We start from the raw sequence: 21829 nt of genomic DNA on the forward strand, positions 1-21829 counted from the left end.
GTCAACGTTATCAATATTGAACGGTCTGCCATATTAGAAGCAGATTGCACGTTCCCTCGTAAATACCGAACCAAATATAGCAACAGGTTAAAAACTTTACTTTATCTACTGCATCAGTACCGTTTTGTAAACTCACATATAACATCGCAGACAAAACAAGGGGATTAACCTAATATAGATATAATGCACATGGCCTAATTATTATTATTACCATTGTGCAACACATCAACATACATTTCATAATATCTATGGCGAACATAATCAGACAGCGGAAGTAGCACTCAAATAAGAGACTGTACGGCGTGCTAGCAGGCTCCTATAACAGCACTATTTATGAAGGTGGACATTTGGTATTGTTCATATCATTGCATTGAAGATGTTACTTTTTTTTAACGCCAACCCAGCGCGAAGTTATCACCATATAGTTTTTAGTCATTATTTAACAGTTACATCGCCGTGTATGAAGCATTGGAACTATTTACTGGAGGTCTTGAAAACAAAACGACAAGTTAATCGCAAGGCAGTCCAGAAGACAAACTGATCTTTCGTTTGTTTCCTTGTTTAAACACATAGAGTCACGTACCAAAACCATTACATTTTTGGAACAGCCATACTGTGACGAAACTAAAAATCGGATAAAATAAGCAGTCGTTTACCTCATTCCACGTCCGTCCGCTATTCAGGTATTGGACATTCAGGAGCTTTAACTTTACCAGCTCGTTTACACCGTTTCTGCTGAACCTCACCACTGTAGTATTGTCCAGATTGTGCACAGCCTTCATCCGTCTATACAAACATCAAAATATATGCATTTATGAGTACTGATATGGAAATCATATTACTGGAATGTTCCTTCTCGCGGTAAAAGTTTTCCGGAAGTAACAGTTCGAAGTTATGAATTCCCTTATACAATATCAAGTCAAATGTTTATCTGGTGGTTTCGTTACTACCACTCTTGATTTCATTTTAAGAATTTACCCGGATTTGACCTAGATTTGTAATAGCAGGTGTCGCCAATAAAGCGGAATACGCTTACTCTCCTGGTACCTGGTCTTATTCTTATACGTTTGTGAGCGTCTCCTTAAAAATCTATATCATTTGTTGTTTTTTCATTGAATGGCGTCAAACTTTTGAGGATATGATATCAAATACAATTAATTCAACTACTTATACACCCACATTATCGTCATTCTCACTTATCCGCTAGGACAGGTTTTCCTATGCTTCAACATATACTTATATATATATTTATATCATAGGGTTAAGAGCTGGAATAAACGTAAAGATATCTTGCTGTCAAACAGCCTTTCCCAACCTAAATCGTGCAATAAATATTTCGGTGGTATCAATTACATACAAAATGAACTTGTTATACGTACGTATATAATGCCCGTCCGTCCCGCCAGGTGTCGTTCTGTGTGCTATTACACGACAGTCTAGGAGACATGTTGTATTTGTCAAGGTGCCCAGCTATATTTATGAGGGCCTTTGCCCAGATCTTTAGACTCGTAGCTGCAGCGTCTGCTTCATTTTCCCCCATATCCTTGTAATAATTTATTCCTAGAATAGATTCGTGGTTGTTAGCTCATACATTTGATATGTCATTGCTATAGATACACATATCAAACGGATTGAGGAAAAAGAAAACATGAACTATGATATTTTATATCGCTATGAACCAATAATTAAAACGTGCAATATACCATTTAATGGTATACACAGTAGCAAATTTAGATGAATACATCAAACAGGTATAATTAATTTTACCAAACTCGTTATTGAAAACACGCTATATAGCCTAGCTAGAAAAACCGTCATACCATGTGTTAAATATACGAATATTGTCAAAACAGTTTAATGCCATTAACGGAACGACCCATTAACCATAACGAACAATAATCTAAATCAACATTTTTCGTTCGTTTACTTCGCATTACTGACGAAAAAACCCCAGTTATATGCATAGTGAATACTTGACCATGGAAGAAGTTTAGTATACAGTAGCATGAATTGTCGTTCGTGGAAATAGCGGCTAACTTAGGGGAAAAGTTTTTTTTTAAAGTGCTTTAACAGTATATTATCACACCGCGTTCTACATCGTTTACCGATGAGACGGTATAGGCGTTTCTTTGGATTTGTTAAATCGGTTTATTAGCATTATATTTCAATCTTAGATTACAAAGTAGTGTAGAAGACATTCTCACATTTTAAGAAATTTGTACAAATCATCCAGGACGCGTAGGCAACATTGTATTTAAAGTAAGACAAAGAGTGACGGCTTACTACACGTGGATTTTAATTTGCTATATATTAGCGCCCTAGTTCCTTTGGGTAATTTAGATACATCTATCGCTGGCATTCTTAACACACAACCTCAGCATAACTATAGTTGGGAAATATGTGCCTGCTTTGAATAGAAATATCAGACTGTGTCGATAGAGGATGAACTTATATGAGCTTAGGCAAGAGTGATGTTAATTTATTGAGTTAAATGCATTTTATATGACTTGCATACTGGTGAATTTTTGTATCAAATGCATAGTATTATAAGGTTTTCTATCAATATGAGTTTATTTCTTTCCTTCATTCTGTGTGTCCGAGATCAGAAGACAGTGGTTTGCTCTATCATGTTCACCTGACATGGAGCATCGTTACAATGTTGGAAACCACTAGATATAATAGCTGCATTTTGGTAAGGGTAAAGATAAACAATCCCGTCTTTCTGCCCCGAGCCAAAAATAATGCTTACATTCTAAGACACTGACCATGCATTCCATCTACTGTGCAACAGTCATAAAAAATAAGCATTTTAAAGTGAAACGGTATCAACAATGTTGTTTCTCTTGGAAGTAGGTCAGTCGAATCGACGCACGTACTAAGATTCTAAAGTACAACCGTTTTCTATCACTGCCGAATACAGAAAAAAATATATGTGGTGGGTGTAGTTGCAGGATAAAGTTAAACATACTAAAAACTGTGGTTGATTAAGAATATAATAATATTTTGTCTATGTAAGGACCCTATGTTAGTAAACCGATGTCCTCGCATAGCTATCCTAAGCCATTATCTAGGTATCCGTAAGCCCTATCCTAGGACTCCGATTTAGCCATTCCTTAGTTTTTCGTTAGCCCTAACATGTATATCCTAGGCCCTTATTTATTATCCTTTGACCCTTACATAGCTATCCTAGGTAACTTATTTAGCAATTCTTTGGCCCTTACATAGCTACCCTAGGTAACTTATTTAGTTTTTCTTTGTACCTAACTTAGCCATCCTAGGATCCTATTTTAGCCATTCCTTAGACCATAAAATAGCTATCCTTGGGGCCTTAATTTAGCTTTTGTTTGGCCCTGAATGTAATGCTAGGGCTCTAATTCATCTGGTTTTGGCCCTAACACATATATTGTAGGACTCTTATTCACCTAGCATTTGACCTTGATAACCCAGGACACATACAAAGCTATTTTGGTAATGAGTTAGAGGACTAGGTTGTTACGTGTAAAAAGATATCTATGTATGCCTTAATCACCCACCGTATATTGGTCATATTTGATATAATCAACATTTAACGATAACCGTTCCCCACACAATACCATAGTAGACTGAACACTACGAAGCCCTAAATGGTGGGGCTTCACACGTCGGGGTACACAACAAAATTACCTATTGTCCCTATAGGATAGGAGTGCGATGTACGTCGACCTTTTCTAATCATTCCCACACTTAATGACGTTAGAATCCAAATAAACTTTTCTCCAGTAAGTCCCAATTCTTCGGCAGCATCTAGTAGATTTTTCGCTTGTAAAGGCCTGAAAAGCCGTAAAAATATACCAAATGATTAAATGTCTGGTGTCAACACATGGAAAATTGACAACTGGACACATATTACCGTTTAATCAAACGTTACATCAGAATCAATTCAAAATATCACGCGCATTTGTAAACAAACAGGTACCGCAGAAACAATGATTGCAATTGATTAACATTAACTTATTTCTCTGTCAAAAACACTGTTATTGTTGCATATGACTGCGATCCATATCGGCTGCATCAAAACCGTATTGATGAAAAAATAATGTAGTTTCAAGTTACTATTACGTAGATTTGTGTCATAGCATTAAAGAATGTTTTGAAAAAGAGGTTATAACTTATAAAGTATTACCTATAACGAATATAATACATGTACATTAAAGTCATATCAATATATACATCATTATTATATCAGTGCTGATTACAAACTTGGTGTGAAGTAAGAACACTCTGTTTTCTTTTGTATTTTTACGTTGAATTTCTTTCTTCATAAGCTCAATTTGTTTCTCGTCATCGTCATTTGAATCCATGTCCACGATTATTGTTGATAGAATTGTCATTCTGAAATGAAATGTCTTTATGTTTTACTATTTCTGTCAATGAAATGAGGGTACATAATGGAGTTGACCTGACATATGTTATCTAGTATTCCATGATCAGTGCCAGAACTAATGACAGGAAGTGCTGTGCTGACAGAAAGTGCGTCGATAACGGGAAATGCAGTGATGACAGGAAGTGAACTGATGACAGGAAGTATACTGATGACAGGACGTTCGCCGATGACAAGAAGTGCGCCGATGACAAGAAGTGTGCCGATGATAGGACGTACGCCGATGACAAGAAGTGCGCCGATGACAAGAAGTTTGACAGTGATTACACCAAGTTTGACAGTGATAACATGAAGTGCAGAGATTACATGAAGTGCAGCGGTAGCAGGAAGTACACTGATGACAGGATGTTCGAGGATTAAAGGTACATGTACATATATACAGTGTAATAGGTGCATCTAAATAAGATGGCTGGTCTGTCGAGGACGAAGTGAGGACAAAAAGACAACTCTAATAACTTTTGGTTATTAATGAGCCCAAATAATGCTGCACAGAGGTTAACCTTATTGAAAATACAGTTTTATTAGAATTGAATTTGACAGTTTTGATGGGGCTTGATTTCTTTATTTCGTAAAGTCGCGCAGCTCACATCTCTTAAAACTAAACTCAAGGACACATTCATTTGTCACAAAACCGAAAATGCTTTAGATTAATTGCATGTGTCTTAAGCCTAGCTGTGAGCATTCATTGGCGTTTCGGGCGATACCATGGGAACTGTTGTCCTAACAATAACAACAGGGAATGGTTTTAAGTGGCGCCATGCACCATTGCTGTGATGATTTTGATAACATTCATCTCAAGACATGTTATGAGTTTATTTTATATCGTCTAAGTGCTAAAACAATAGGCCCATCTTCCCCAATTCTTGATTTTGATAACACACAAACACACACAGAAAAACTCTAATGTTTCAGTTCACATTAACACTAAATTACATTCGATTCCATTGACGAACAACATTAGCGTCTCCAGCATTCATTTTATAGTGCTACATAAAGCAATTAAATCATTGTCAATATTAGCGTTCATATCCGGATAATCAATGTTTTAACGCGTTAATTCCAAAATTAGTGAGCTAATCATACATTAATAAATATTGGTAAATTCATAATTAACATTTAGCGACTTATACATGAAATATTTACTTAAGCAGTTTAACCATACTGTAACCGCTTTTAGTAATTCCATCATGCAGTAACCATAGTAAGCAATAATCATACATACTTCGACGTTTAACTAGTTCATCATATACTAATCAATATCTGCAGGTAATCAAAAATAACCAAGGCTAAAAATAATTAATTCTCGATCTTACTTCGATTTGTGCTGATATGGACACATTACCTTGCCTATTACTGCGTTAAGTAGTTTAAGCTTAAAGCTGACAACGCAGGTTAAACAAGTTTTCGTTTTTAGATAACAAAAGCATATATAATGGTAAGTTTTGATCAATTTCGTTTACAAGGAAGTGGCAGACATTTTAGTTGAAGTCTGCTTGGATACGAGACTTAAACACATATATACCAACATATGACATGGTAGATTGTAGTAAATAACTTTTATGCCAGTGATGGTCAGCTATGACGTTTTGCCTTGTGACTCTAATGATGTCTGTTTGGAGTTTGACGTTTAACCTTTGGACTCTAATGATGCCTGTTTGGAGTTATGATGTTATACCTTGTGACTCTAATGATGTCTGTTTGGAGTTTGACGTTTAACCTTTGGACTCTAATGATGCCTGTTTGAAGTTATGACGTTTTACCTTACGACTTTAATGATGTCTGTTTAGAGTTATGACGTTTTGCCTTGTGACTCTAATGATGTCTGTTTGGAGTTATGACGTTTTGCCTTGTGACTATAATGATGTCTGTTTGGAGTTATGACGTTATACCTTGTGACTATAATGATGTATGTTTAGAGTTATGACGTTTTGCCTTGTGACTCTAATGATGTCTGTCTGGAGTTATGATGTTTTGCCTTGTCTCTAATGATGCCTGTTTGGAGTTATGACGTTTTACCTTGTGACTCTATGATGTCTGTTTGGAGTTATGACGTTTTGCCTTATGACTCTAATGATGTCTGTTTGGAGTTATGACGTTTTGCCTTGTCTCTAATGATGCCTGTTTGGAGTTATGACGTTTTACCTTGTGACTCTATGATGTCTGTTTGGAGTTATGACGTTTTGCCTTGTGTCTCTATGATGTCTGTTTGGAGTTATGACGTTTTGCCTTGTGTCTCTAATGATGTCTGTTTGGAGTTATGACGTTTTGCCTTGTGACTCTAATGATGTCTGTTTGGAGTTATGATGTTATACCTTGTGACTCTAATGATGTCTGTTTGGAGTTATGATGTTATACCTTGTGACTCTATGATGTCTGTTTGGAGTTATGACGTTTTGCCTTGTGACTCTAATGATGTCTGTTTGGAGTTATATGACGGTTTGCCTTGTGACTCTAATGATGCCTGTTTGGAGTTATGACGTTTTACCTTATGACTCTAATGATGTCTGTTTGGAGTTATGACGTTTTGCCTTGTCTCTAATTATGTCTGTTTGGAGTTATGACGTTTTGCCTTGTGACTCTAATGATGTCTGTTTAGAGTTATGACGTTTTACCTTATGACTCTAATGATGCCTGTTTGGAGTTATGACGTTTAACCTTTGGACTCTAATGATGTCTGTTTGGAGTTATGACGTTTAACCTTTGGACTCTAATGATGTCTGTTTGGAGTTATGACGTTTTGCCTTGTGACTCTAATGATGTCTGTTTGGAGTTATGACGTTTGACATTTAACTCTAGCGATACAATGTTTGGAGTTATGACGTTTGACATTTAACTCTAGCGATACAATGTTTGGAGTTATGACGTTTGACATTTAACTCTAGCGATACAATGTTTGGAGTTATAAAGTCTTACCTTGTGACTCTTGTGATGCCCGGTCTGGAGTTATGAAGTTTTACAAGTGTGTTGACTGAGTTGACGAACTCGAGATGTTGTACTGTTGTAGTAGTGACGATAGCAAAGTCTGTCCAGTTATAGCGCTGTAACATGGCCAACATACACTGACATTGGTGGTAAATAGTTGGTGCCAGTTGTAGTACCATCGAGTCCTCATCTTGCTGTAATATGCAATTGAAACAGTTCGTAACAATTTGAAAACTGTTCACTTGAAACGACTGGCATTCAGAGGTACAAAAGTAATAAAAAATAATAAAATGTGTATTCATCATGTATGTTTTATACTGGAATGGAGTTATGTTTAAGTGGTGTTTTAGTACATCAGATATACAGGTAAAGTTGGTAACAGACTGGGCTTATTATATCTGTAACATTCCATATGGAATATCCAATTGGGATAGTTCAGGCAGGTGCGTTGTGAGCAGCCTATTGGTGTTTGTTGTTACCACCTGGGGTGAGTCAATGGGGAACATGATTAATAAACCCATGTGGAATATCTTAGTGGGATAAACCCCAGGTGGAATATCTTAGTGGGATAAACCCCAGGTGGAATATCTTAGTGGGATAAACCCCATGTGGAATATCTTAGTGGGATAAACCCCATGTGGAATATCTTAGTGGGATAAACCCCATGTGGAATATCTTTGTGTGGTGATTCTCCCCCTGGATACACACTAAATAAAGTGATACTTTAAAGGGTAGGACACTAAACACTAACAAACGGGGAATTCGTCATCAATATCAATAAAAACTGATACGTACATTCATTACGAATGACAAAAGGGTTAATCAGCAATCCAATCCATTCAAATCGTAGACAAAGTACTTACTAAGCATTTCACATCGAAAGAATGTTGTTTTATATTTTATGCAGATAAAGGGAACGATACAGTGTAATTTGTATCAAGATGGCGGTAAATAATGACATCCTCATTCTCGGTTTCGGACCACTACTTGAACGGAAAGGAGAAAGGGTGTAAATTAACGAGAAACTATTTTCAGTGATCGTTTTATTACTTGTACTTGGAATGATTATAACCAAACAAACATTTGTCAAACACAAACCACCGCTTCGTTAAAGGTTTGTCGAATCAAAGAACTATGCCAATCAACAAGAAGGAAAAGCCTTTTTAGGTGTATTTGTTTAGACGAGTCCTTGTTGGATGAAACAGTTTTGAGATACAGTTTTATCAACATTATTCCGGAATTCAACACCTTTGATCTATTATTTGATATTTCTGCACCTATTTCTAATTGTATTTATCATTTACTTTCGTTTGCTTAATATGGTTGGAATAATGAAACCTTGTATAAAGATATAACTATAACAATAAAGAAGTATACGATCTATTGTTGGTCGCTCTACGGACATGCTTAAATCTGATTTGTGCAATACCTTGAATAATCATCCAAAATTCCATTCTAGTTTCCAAAAAATATCAGGACGTTTTCGATGAAGCCAAGGTCTCATCAATATGACCATAGCATTTGTCCTAAGTCCGACATGGAATGATGATCAGGATTATCAACCTACATTGTATACTTTTCGTGATCTTTTACAACACACTTTAAAAAGGCAACATGAAAGTATACGCTAACGGTATGGAAGTGATAATCTTACTTCAGGTAAACAAACTATATAAGCTTTAATACAATATTTCAATAAGGAAAGACATGCTTCCGGTGCATTTCATATTGGAGTGGCGTTACCATGTCTGCCTACAAACCATATAATTATTAAATACTGAAGAACAGCATATCAGTATAGATCTAGTGAGAAACTATACAGAATAGAGGTAAATTAGTGAGATATTATACAGAATAGAGGTAAATTGGTGAGATATTATACAGAATAGAGGTAAATTGGTGAGATATCATACAGAATAGAGGTAAAATGGTGAGATATCATACAGAATAGAGGTAAATTAGTGAGATATCATACAGAATAGAGGTAAATTGGTGAGAAACTATACAGAATAGAGGTAAATTAGTGAGAAACTATACAGAATAGAGGTAAATTAGTGAGATATCATACAGAATAGAGATAAATTGGTGAGATATTATACAGAATAGAGGTAAATTGGTGAGATATCATACAGAATAGAGGTAAAATGGTGAGATATTATACAGAATAGAGGTAAATTGGTGAGATATCATACAGAATAGAGGTAAAATGGTGAGATATTATACAGAATAGAGGTAAAATGGTGAGATATTATACAGAATAGAGGTAAATTGGTGAGATATTATACAGAGTAAAAGACGATCCAATAAGATAGTATACAGTTTAGAAGTAGAACTAGTGAGATATTATACAAATTAGAATCATATGTAGAACAACTAAGCATTTTTCATAGAAAAGGAATTATATAGGTATATATAAGACAGTCCAATGTTGGAATTGACTGTGTACTAGTCTATATTGACCAGGTTGTATATTTGTTGATAAAATGTCCGCCAAAGAGGATTTCTGACTGTTATACAGTCTCCTAACATTAGCGCGCTTCCATCCGAGCCAACAATTTCTTTGAAGTTGATAGTTTTTCGGCATAGCCGTCTAATTTTGTTTTGGCCCCGGATATGACGCGACAGGTGGCGTTCTGGTCAAGATGAAGTATGTGATTGGTCAATGTAGCGGTTAATGCAAAATGCAGATATACAATTAAAAACGAAACAAAGTTAAAGGGACCTCACGGTAAACCAATATTTATTTTGTATATTTTATCATATTATTGGGTATATCTTTTAAAAAAAATAACCTTCTGAACAATAACCATTCGAATTCTATGATGTAGGCCTATGTACATAAAAACATCAATTATCAATATTAAAAGGTTATCAAACAATCTGAATATGCAAAAATTTTGTGACATATACGATAAACGCATGCGCACAACAAACTAAAACACATGGAAACAAAAATGGCTTCCAATGTGAATCGACTGCGGTTGAAAACGATAACAGCTTCCGCAATGAAGAGAATAATAGGAAAATGGGTCAAACACAATCCTAGAATTAAACTTGGGAAGCAGTTCAATAGACTGTAACAGTTCAAACATGAAAACAGCAGGAATACGGACGCCGCTCGTATTCTGCTTGATTGTTTGATAGTAGGTCATGACAATCTCGGTAATATTTACACAAACTCGGTAAGATTTCCACAAACTCTGTAATAGTTCCACAAACTCGGTAATATTTATACAGTCTGTACCAGTACATCGCTACTGTCACTATACTATATGAACAATGTTTACACTTATTTACACATAAATATGTGTGCCGTAATATATACAGAACGTGTTATTTAACATTTAAACCACTGTATAATATCGTTATCCAACTAACCCAGATGGAATATATATATCACCTTGTAAACTATCGTGTGTTTGTGCTGCCACGATTTCAAAACATTCACGTAATGATTTAAAGATACTTTCCGCGCTAAATTTAGAGGGGGATTCCCAACTAAATCGAGTGGTCAAGCTGGACATAGGGATTGACTGTGAACATTGGGACAGCACAGAAACATAACTGGAAAGGAACAAAACGCGTACATTCAGTGAAAATTGCAACGTTTTTACCGTGATGTCCCTTTTAAATTGAATGCAAGCTGAATAAGTGGATGCATCTATTCAAATGACACATTTGCAGTCTTATTATCACCAAAAATGATTCAAACTGATATAATTTTGTTATCCGTGCTGAAACTGCGCATTTATTAATTACAATGTAGTTCGTTAACTTATTTCACCAGTAGTTTTACATTATAACCACCAGCATTAAAACTATGCCGTTTATCTTTTTTAAAGATATTTCTTGTTATAAATTAAATACAGTTGATATTGAAAAATAACGATGAGTTATTCTATATTCCAAGTGTAACATTTACATACAATCGTGATGTATTGATTACGTGTATTAATGGCGGTAGACGAAATGACCAGGGTATTCCAGAATGCTATCAGCCCTTCATGGCAGATTTACAAGGTTAACACAGGTTATTTAAGAGACAAAACAACATGCGCATAGATGCCGATGCACACAAATGTTTATGGCATAGACATTTAGGTTAGACTTGCACAATGAACGGCACTTTCCATTGTGTTACATCTGTAAGTCTGTTTTGACTGAACATCAAGGCCGACCTTCTGTTATATACGCGGTGTTACACACTGTAATCTGTACTACGGTATTTACCCCAGACACAACCACTACCAAACATAGGTTTTACAGTTCTGCGGTGCTTATTTGCCGACCCTTTCAAGCTTTGAGCAGTCTCTCCAGAATGGCTAGTGATGTAATCAGCATTAGAGTCGGGATGTATATAGACAGGCACTTTTAGGGAGGAATACAGACACATTGTTTTCTTACACTCTATGATTTTGTCGGTAGGGCAAGTAAGTCAGGACTAACATGGACATGCTAAAGTATCGAAAAATATTCCGAGACATTAATAAAGCATACCTCCTTTGAATTTATTACAGTTTACTGACAGAGTTTTAAAGGTACCACAAGGATCTCCTTTAATTGGTACATTAAGTCCTAATCAAATAATTATATTGTATCACTTGTTGTTATCGGTTTATTTTCTCTGTCTTTCAAGTGACTGGCCAAAACGTAAGCTCGTGTGTTGATGACGTCATACACAAATGTCTTTTTTTCACAAAATTATCTTTTTGGTAGTAGCTAAATTGACTGAAACCAAAGTGCACTCTTTGCACAAACCGATTCCGATTTATTCTGAGTGCGCCGAGTGCGATGTGTCGGTCTGTGGAAACCAATTATCTAGTCCCATCATTAAATACACAGTCCCAGCGTCAATGGATATGTTCTGTAATTTTCATAATATTCGTATTCAAAAATATCATAAATGGTGCAATTTTTGTTTATTGGTTGAAACATATTTATTATGAGAGAAAAGCTGTTTCTCTTTTCGCCCCAGATTATTCATTTACCAGGACATTAAAAGGTTAATCACCTTACAGTCAGGTATTCCCCAATGTTAGGATTAAGAACCCTCAGTCCAGACACTAGTATAACATATATAGTCTGACATCCAGATAGACAATATCAATCAATGCCGTGATGGCTACAAACGGGTGTCTTATGTTCCAGTCATCCTGATTAGTGATTACTGTGGTATAACACATAACCTACCGTTCGGCATTAACTACCACGACAAGAAAAGGACAACCCATGCTTACCACACAAAACACAACAACAAAGATCCAATTATGCCGGTGGATTCAGCACACAGACAAATTGCACCAACATTTTCAGATTACGAGTATTTTGCAATTTGGCCCGGATTTCGGCCGATATTCACGTTTTCTCATTACGTCTTAAGGCTGTATCCGTCTATTCCTCCGTCTGTCTACTTACGGTTCCGAGAGATAGTATACATGTGCCAGGGCATACGACACCCGTAGTAACGGCTGTCGACAATTGGTTTGTTCTAGGGATTTATTTTTTTTTGAGCTGGACGTTTCCATTAAAAATGATCACAGGAGCGTAGACACAAATACATTGTAGGCACCGGTATTAACTTTCTTTAACTCGATTACATTATTACGTGGACAGTTTTCAACCGGCAATGTTACTAATTTAAACCTAATTGTAGACAGGCTATCAGAACAAGGTAATCATCTGATGTTAGTTTACACTTGACAAATATGTCTATGAGGTATTCATGTACGTATACAGTCACGTGCCCTCAATACTAAGGGCTTTTAGGTAGATATCCCAGTCATCCGCCCTCAGTTCAGAAGGCTGTTAGGTAGATGCCCAAGTCACCTGCTTTCAGTACAGAGGGCTGTTAGGTAGATATCCAAGTCACCTGCCCTCAGTACAGAGGGCTGTTACGTAGATGTCCCAGTCACCTGCCCTCAGTACAGAGGGTTGTAAGGTAGATATCCCAGGCACCCGCCCTCAGTACAGAGGGTTGTAAGGTAGATGTCCCAGTCACCCGCCCTCAGTACAGAGGGTTGTAAGGTAGATGTCCCAGTCACCCGCCCTCAGTACAGAGTGCTGTTACGTATATGTCCAAGTCACCTGCCCTCAGTACAGAGGGTTGTTACGTAGATGTCCCAGTCACCTGCCCTCAGTACAGAGGGTTGTTAGGTAGATATCCAAGTCACCCGTCCTCAGTACAGAGGGATGTTAGGTAGATGTCCCAGTCACCTGTCCTCAGTACAGAGGGTTGTTAGGTAGATATCACAGTCACCTGTCCTCAGTACAGAGGGCAGTTAGGTTGATATCCAAGCCACCTGTCCTTTGTACAGAGGGCTGTCAGGCAGATGTCCTCGTCACCTGGCCTCAGTACATAGGGCTGTCAGGTAGATATCCGAGTCACTCGCCCTCACTACAGAGGGTTTTAAGGTAGATATCCAAGTCACCTGCCCTCAGTACAGAGGGTTTTAAGATAGATGTTCCGGCCATCTGTCCACTAGACTGCTTTAAGTTTTATTAAGCAACAAGCTTTAATGCCAAATTTTGTACAGCATGATTGTTTTAATCCTCTTGTGATGTGTTGTGTGTGCTGTACATTATTACATTGTTACTATACCATTTGCGCTTGTATATATTTTTTCGAAATGCAAGCTTCTGGAAGCTTTTGTTAACTGTAACATACACAACGTATATTCGACATCAAAGACACATTCTCGTATCATGTGCCTATCACCAGAGACACATTCTCGTATCCTGTGCCTATCACCAGAGACACATTCTCGTATCCTGTGCCTATCACCAGAGACACATTCTCGTATCCTGTGCCTATCACCAGATATTAGGAATCCAGTAGATTATATTTCTGTTCCGCATGCAGGATTTCGACTATACCATATTTACATTGCAAAGGTTATGTCTTTACCAGGGATAATACATAGTCCCCAAATAGTGTAGTTATCACATCCGTCAATACATACTCGTGCAATTTAACGGCAGTATTTGCATATCAAACAGGTTCATTTCCATACCAATATAGGTCACCCTGTCTGTAAACGGCGGGGTAATTCAAAGCTTAATTTGTTAGTTCGTTGATACAATAACGTATGTATCTGTTTATATTCTATGGCAGAATGTAGTTTTCTTTTTTTAAGTAGAACATATAAAACACGGGCCTATCGACATTGTTGGAATTTCTGAAAGGATGGTCTTAATACAGGCTCCTGTATCCGTATCTTATTGTGTTATTTACAATGTAACACAGTTATACAATTATCTCTGTTTTACGTAATAACAACCAAGGTCACGTGGTTTGTCCATGGACGAATGGGTTTCTGAAGGATATTTAATTGACTTTAAATAAAACAATTATCGAGGAGAGAATACGATTAACTTCATAATTTATCTCATTTGCAATAGTTTCCATGTTCAGCAATGGATTATAAGAATGCATCTGTGACATACTGTACAAAACAGCGATTCCATGTCCCAATGTATCTCTGACGAACTGTACAAAGCAACCAATGTACAATATAAAAGATAGGTGGTAATATTGACACATCGACATGGACCAGACGTCACGATTGATTGTGCAGTGATATAGACGATGACGGCAATGATCAATGACGTACTACACCAATTGCCACATTTACACGAATTGGGTCTCACAATTAATTACGTAACCATACCAGGCGTTCAATTAGGCGGAATAAAGAATGTCAACAGAATTAATTACTACAACCCGTAGGAGGGTGCTTATGGACACAGACACATCGACCATACCACTTAGCCATGGTGCGCTCGTTAAATGATGCTCTTTTCCTGCCCAACACATCGATCGAGGTGTAGACTAAACTGTACGTATATCTGAGTGAGCCGCAGCCAGCGTATCTCACAACTAGTTATATAATACCGTACATGGAAATGTCAGCACGGGAACTTCAGTCTGTAGTATCTTACATTTTGAGATACCATTACAATCAACTGTTGTGCACGGAAGAAAAACAAACGGCCACACAGAATCAATGTAACAACTGATAAGGATATACTGCGGTATGGTACATATCGTATCAATCATCAAACAATACGAGACATGAACACGTGGTGTGTTGTGTCACCTCTGTTACAAGTGTGAAATGTTACCTCTGTTACCTCTGTGAAATGTAACCTCTGTTACTAATGTAAAATGTTACATCTGTTACCTGTGTGAAATGTTACCTCTGTACTTGTGTGAAATGTAACCTCTGTTACTAGTGTGAAATGTTACCTCTGTTACCTGTGTGAAATGTTACCTTGTTACCTCTGTGAAATGTAACCTCTGTTACTAGTATGAAATGTTACATCTGTTACTAGTATAAAATGTTACCTCTGTTACCTGTGTGAAATGTTACCTCTGTTACTAGTGTGAAATGTTACATCTGTTACTTGTGTAAAATGTTACATCTGTTACTAGTGGGAAATGTTACCTCTGTTACTAGTGTGAAATGTAACATATGTTACTAGTATAAAATGTTACCTCTGTTACTAGTATAAAATGTTGCCTCTGTTACTAGTGTGAAATGTTACCTCTGTTACTAGTATAAAATGTTACCTCTGTTACTAGTGTAAAATGTTACCTCTGTTACCTGTGTAAAATGTTACATCTGTTACTAGTATAAAATGTTACCTCTGTTACTAGTGTGAAATGTTACCTCTGTACTAGTATGAAATGTTACATCTGTTACCTGTGTGAAATGTTACCTCTGTTACTAATGTAAAATGCTACCTCTGTTACTAGTGTAAAATGTTACCGCTATTACAAGATATACATGGGTTATGTGTTGGCTCGGTTATAGATACGTGTGAAATGTTACTTCTGTTACTTTTGTGAAATGTTACCTCTATTATTAGATATCTATGGGCTATGTGTTGTTTTGGTTATCGATACGTGTGAAATGTTACATCTGTTACTAGTGTGAAATGTTACCTCTGTAACTAGTATAAAATGTTACATCTGTTACTAGTGTGAAATGTTACCTCTGTTACTAGTATAAAATGTTACATCTGTTACTAGTGTGAAATGTTACCTCTGTACTTGTGTGAAATGTTACATCTGTTGCTAGTGTGAAATGTTACATATGTTACTAGTATAAAATGTTACCTCTGTTACTAGTGTGAAATGTTACCTCTGTACTTGTGTGAAATGTTACATCTGTTACTAGTGTGAAATGTTACCTCTGTTACTAGTATAATATGTTACCTCTGTTACTTGTGTAAAATGTTACCTCTGTACTTGTGTGAAATGTTACCTCTGTTACTAGTGTGAAATGTTACCTCTGTTACTAGTGTGAAATGTTACCTCTGTTACTAGTATGAAATGTTACCTCTGTTACTAGTATAAAATGTTACCTCTGTTACCTGTGTGAAATGTTACCTCTGTTACTAGTATAAAATGTTACCTCTGTTACTAGTGTGAAATGTTACCTCTGTTACTAGTATGAAATGTTACCTCTGTTACTAGTGTGAAATGTTACCTCTGTTACCTGTGTGAAATGTTACCTCTGTTACTAATGTAAAATGTTACCTGTGTTACTAGTGTGAAATGTTACATCTCTACTTGTGTGAAATGTTACCTCTGTTACTAGTGTGAAATGTTACCTCTATTATTAGTGTGAAATGTTACCTCTATTATTAGTGTGAAATGTTGCCTCTGTTACTAGTGTGAAATGTAACCTCTGTTACTAGCATGAAATGTTACCTCTGTTACTAATGTAAAATGTTACCTGTGTTACTAGTGTGAAATGTTACATCTCTACTTGTGTGAAATGTTACCTCTGTTACTAGTGTGAAATGTTACCTCTATTATTAGTGTGAAATGTTACCTCTATTATTAGTGTGAAATGTTGCCTCTGTTACTAGTGTGAAATGTAACCTCTGTTACTAGCATGAAATGTTACCTCTGTTACTAGTGTGAAATGTTACATCTGTACTTGTGTGAAATGTTACCTCTGTTACTAGTGTGAAATGTTACATCTGTTACTAGTATAAAATGTTACCTCTGTTACTAGTGTGAAATGTTACATCTGTTACTAGTGTGAAATGTTACATCTGTTACTTGTGTGAAATGTTACCTCTGTACTGGTGTGAAATGTTACCTCTGTTACTAGTGTAAAATGTTACCTCTGTTACTAGTGTGAAATGTTACATATGTTACTAGTGTGAAATGTTACCTCTGTACTAGTGTGAAATGTTACCACTGTACTAGTATGAAATGTTACCACTGTACTAGTATGAAATGTTACCTCTGTTACTAGTGTGAAATGTTGCCTCTGTTTCTTGACATATTTAGGCCTATATGTCATACAGTAAGTGAGTGTTGTTTTATGTTGAGAAGCCACATAGAGAGTTTTAAACAATTTACCTAGTCAGTAAAAAGTCGTAATATATTCTAAAAAAAATCATTCGAAATTATCTTTATGTCTCTGTTTGATATATCTTTTTTTCTAAGATATCTGTATCTTGATTACAAATGTGTTTGTAGGTACAAATAAGTATAAACCGGTTTACATAACGGGCACAAATGCAAACGAAGTACGTTAACCATTTAAAGGTAGGCTTTCTTCTTTCATTAATAACAAATATGTTTGGATTTTTGACATCTTTAAACCTATAAGGGGATGAGTTTGGAACTATCTTTGTTTATTGCGTGTAGATTTAGCAATAACTCCCATTTTTGCTTTGAACAACGTTTACACGGCATGTGGTATATTAACAAGATAATGGGTATAAATCGTAAGTTTCAATCGAATAGCTGTCACTCGTACACCCAGGGGACTCACAAATATGGCGATGTGTTTTGAAACAGCAGGATCAAGGACAATGCCGCCTCACTTTGAGGTGACGTATAAGAACAAATGTAATTTAGAACGGTAGGAGGCAGACAAGTCCGAGAGAAACGTCACGTGAAGTACCTCTAAGGAGCCATTGCTGAGACACCGGGTCATAAAAAGCACAGTAGACGGCAAATGTTACACCTTTAACCAGAAAGAAGACAATAGAGACACACTCGTGCTTCCAATGCTTAGTGGTGCAAATATACCGACAAATCTGACATCACCACTGATGGCTCTACGGCAATGGCTCTTGAGTGTCTCTTAACAGCGCGTTCACTGTTATATTAAAATAAAATGGGTGGAGCTTGATCTGATTCGGTGAAGTTAGGGATATGGTTTATCATCGTCAAACCTTTTAACTGGGGAAACTCATACAATGAAACTAATCTATTAAACCCACAAAACCTACAGGCGATGATGCAAACAACAATTTCATTTCAATTACGTATTTGTTTTAAAGTACCATCATTTTCCCGAACGATTCCGGCATAGTTAACCGTAAGACGGTTTATAAATATAAATCAATTTATATATAAGGTATATATATATTATATATATTTATGCCCCTCCACATATATCAAGAATAACTCCGACAAGTATATGAAATTGAAATGGCCACCCACCAGGGTGACATTTAAATTTATTACTGAGAAAGCCACCTAGTGGCTTCTAACATGAAATAATTTTTTCATGATTGCAAAGTAGTTGCACCCATACAATAATGGCAATTACAATCAATATCAAAATGTAGATAAAAACATACAAGAACCTATGCTAGCCTTAGTGGGGTTGACATAAAAACCGCCCCAAAGACCTTCATGGTATACCATATCATGAATGTCTTCCCCACAACAGTATATATATGAAGTGTACCGATACATCTACTTATGTCCATATTGAAACCAACTTCCATTTAATTTGTAGAAATTAGATTGGGTTACTTGTATAAATCTTCTGTTTAATTACCATCACGTGATAAATGCGCTGTAGCTGGGCGGTCGAATTGTATGTTGGCCGGGGATAATTCAAACCAATATCGGTTTTCCGAACAGACTAAAAGTCATTTTGTCATTATAAAACGCCCATACTAGGAACAAACCAGACAGAATACCAGCTTAACAAAGAACCAGTAAATACTTCAGTACTGTCTTTGATCATAGAAGCTCCAGAATTAAATATTTTAACATTTCGATCAATGAATTAAGTACTGTAGAGAAAACCTTGAAGCAAATGTAAGTGTGATGAACAAAAAACAATAGTGCCTTTTTTTAGGGGAGTATTGTCTGATAGTGCTATCCCGGGATTCAATAGTGCCATACGGCAAGGGTACCATGTCATGTTGGGACAACACTATCAGACCATATTGCCCTCAAAAGAAGGCATTACTGTAGAAATATAGTATGTATATTTATACCTAATATAAAGTTCTTTGGTTTATCATAAAAGATACATCATCTTGTATAAATTTTAGTCATAAGATATCGGAATCAAATGACTTCTAATGACTAAGAGTTTCTTGCATAACCAGTAAATTATTATGATAACGCATTTATATACATTCCTAACGTGGAGCATAATCTGTATAGGTTTGATCAGCATGGGGTTGACGATGATGAAGAACTTGATAGTCAGCGCATATTAGTGTATTTGCATGAATGTCTACTGATGCTACAGATTTATCATGATTAAACAATAGATATTACAGTTGAATACGCAATTCGTGTTTCCAAAATTAAGCGCAAATACATATACATGGGTGTAGGCAATGTGTATATCAAAGATGAATGATTTGAGTGGGATCGAAGGATAAACCAAAATAACTGCAACATTTTCAAGTTATAATATTGAAAACTGAACAACAAGTCCGCCTAGTGCCCAATCACCCATTCGGAACGACTGAGATTATTCCAAATAAAGCGAGTCAATAATCATTCGGAACGATTGAAAGTGTTCCAAATAAAGCGAGTCAATAATAATTCGGACCGATTGAACGTGTTCCAAATGAAGCGAGTCAATAATCATTCGGAACGATTGAAAGTGTTCCAAATAAAGCGAGTCAATAATCATTCGGAACGATTGAACGTGTTCCAAATAAAGCGAGTCAATAATAATTCGGAACGATTGAAAGTGTTCCAAATAAAGCGAGTCAATAGTCATTCTTGCGTTAACGAAATACTTGCTCAGCACGCATTGATATTAGGGGAAATGACAGTCATTTACCTGAATACAAATATAGTTTAAGACTTGGAAATTGTTGCACCAGTAAAATTATTCTTATCCAAGGGTTAACATTTAACATATAGTAGAAGTTTACGTCGATTGCAAACGCGAATATACTGTACTTTTTTGAAACGTTCATGTTTAATACTTTAATTTAATCTAATTATATATCAAATTGAAAAAAAATCAGCCTTGCGGCTGACGTTCCAGTACATTATTGAAAGCAGTAACGTAAATGGACGGATCTGATAGGCAAACACATTTATTATGTTTGCGCTAAAGATTGCCGGTTCAGTCGTACTTCCCTTCTGTCTGTTACAGTTTGGGTAAGATTGGTTCTACGCTATAGATAGCAGTCCTAGCTTGTCGTTGGTCTTTCCTAAATGAAACGACATTATCTTTTTTGGCAAACTGGAGCCTTAAGTCTTATTTTATAGCCTCAGTATGCAAAATCGTACGGTATCGACATAGGATGGTGTTTAGCCATTACGCCACAGCATCAGCAGCCCTGATTGTTTATAGATCCCAACATGTTACCCAATTCGGTCACTGTACAACCACATTCTCGTAAATAGCTGTAAATCGCCATCTTTTAATCAAATGGTTGACAAGGTTTCTAGACAGCTTTATAAGGGATAGCACCCACTGCGTTCAATCAATTAGCATGTTGTACCTTCAAAATCATCTCTATTTAGACAAGAACTAGACAAATGATACAAAGTAGAGAGGCACTTGGTAGCGTTTGAACTGATTTCCGTAACTGTATTGAGTTTATATATGATTTCCTGTAGTAACACTGTTGCTTTAAGCAGAGCAGTGTGTTCTGGCCGTTCGCTGCTGTGCCAAGTCGTCTTAATGGACCGTTTTGCCATGTAGCCGTATCTACAGATTAGGAAAGAGACAGAAAACTTGTTTTTCGAGATATAGCGTGACAGGTAGAAAGAAGCATTGCAAACGAACTTGAATCAGGGGCACTGAATTTGGTATTAACAAAATATCCGCCAATTTCAAAGGTGTAGACCTGCTTTACCATTAAGTATTCCAAAGTTTGCCTGCTATCTGAAGATATGTGTTTCTAATAAATAAATGTAAGGATGGAGATTCTATCAGTCAAAGCGACAATCCGTTGTTTAACAAATAGAAGTCAATTCAATTGCTACTCCTTTTGATCACCTTGGTAATATATGGTATAGATCATTCCTGGACGGATCATATCACTAAGGAGATATACACAGCAGCGCATATATGGATATATGACTTTCATCTTATGTCCGATCGATTTCATTAAAATGGCTGCCGACTGGATCTAACACGTGGGTCTTGCCCCTTTAGATAGTTGGCAGGCGGTCGGTTATCGACCTGGTATGGGGTCCCCTCCCATGAAATCAGTAATACTCCAGTCTATGTAATATATCCA

At 36.5% G+C, this 21829-nt stretch overlaps 1 protein-coding gene across 1 annotated transcript in view; it reads right to left on the bottom strand.

The window, feature by feature from the left end:
• The window catches only part of LOC117327266 (glutamate receptor ionotropic, NMDA 2B-like), a 124453-nt gene that overhangs the window by 24470 nt on the left and 78154 nt on the right, over nt 1-21829 (bottom strand). Inside the window, exons 3-7 of the mRNA XM_033884185.1 lie at nt 7334-7536; nt 4240-4371; nt 3664-3809; nt 1380-1560; nt 657-786 (exon numbers count right to left, since the gene is read on the bottom strand). Coding sequence (XP_033740076.1) covers nt 657-786; nt 1380-1560; nt 3664-3809; nt 4240-4371; nt 7334-7536 — 792 coding nt within the window. The remainder of the gene's footprint in view (nt 1-656; nt 787-1379; nt 1561-3663; nt 3810-4239; nt 4372-7333; nt 7537-21829) is intronic.

The sequence above is a fragment of the Pecten maximus genome, chromosome 1, assembly GCF_902652985.1.
Source record: "Pecten maximus chromosome 1, xPecMax1.1, whole genome shotgun sequence".
NCBI classification, from domain to species: domain Eukaryota; kingdom Metazoa; phylum Mollusca; class Bivalvia; order Pectinida; family Pectinidae; genus Pecten; species Pecten maximus.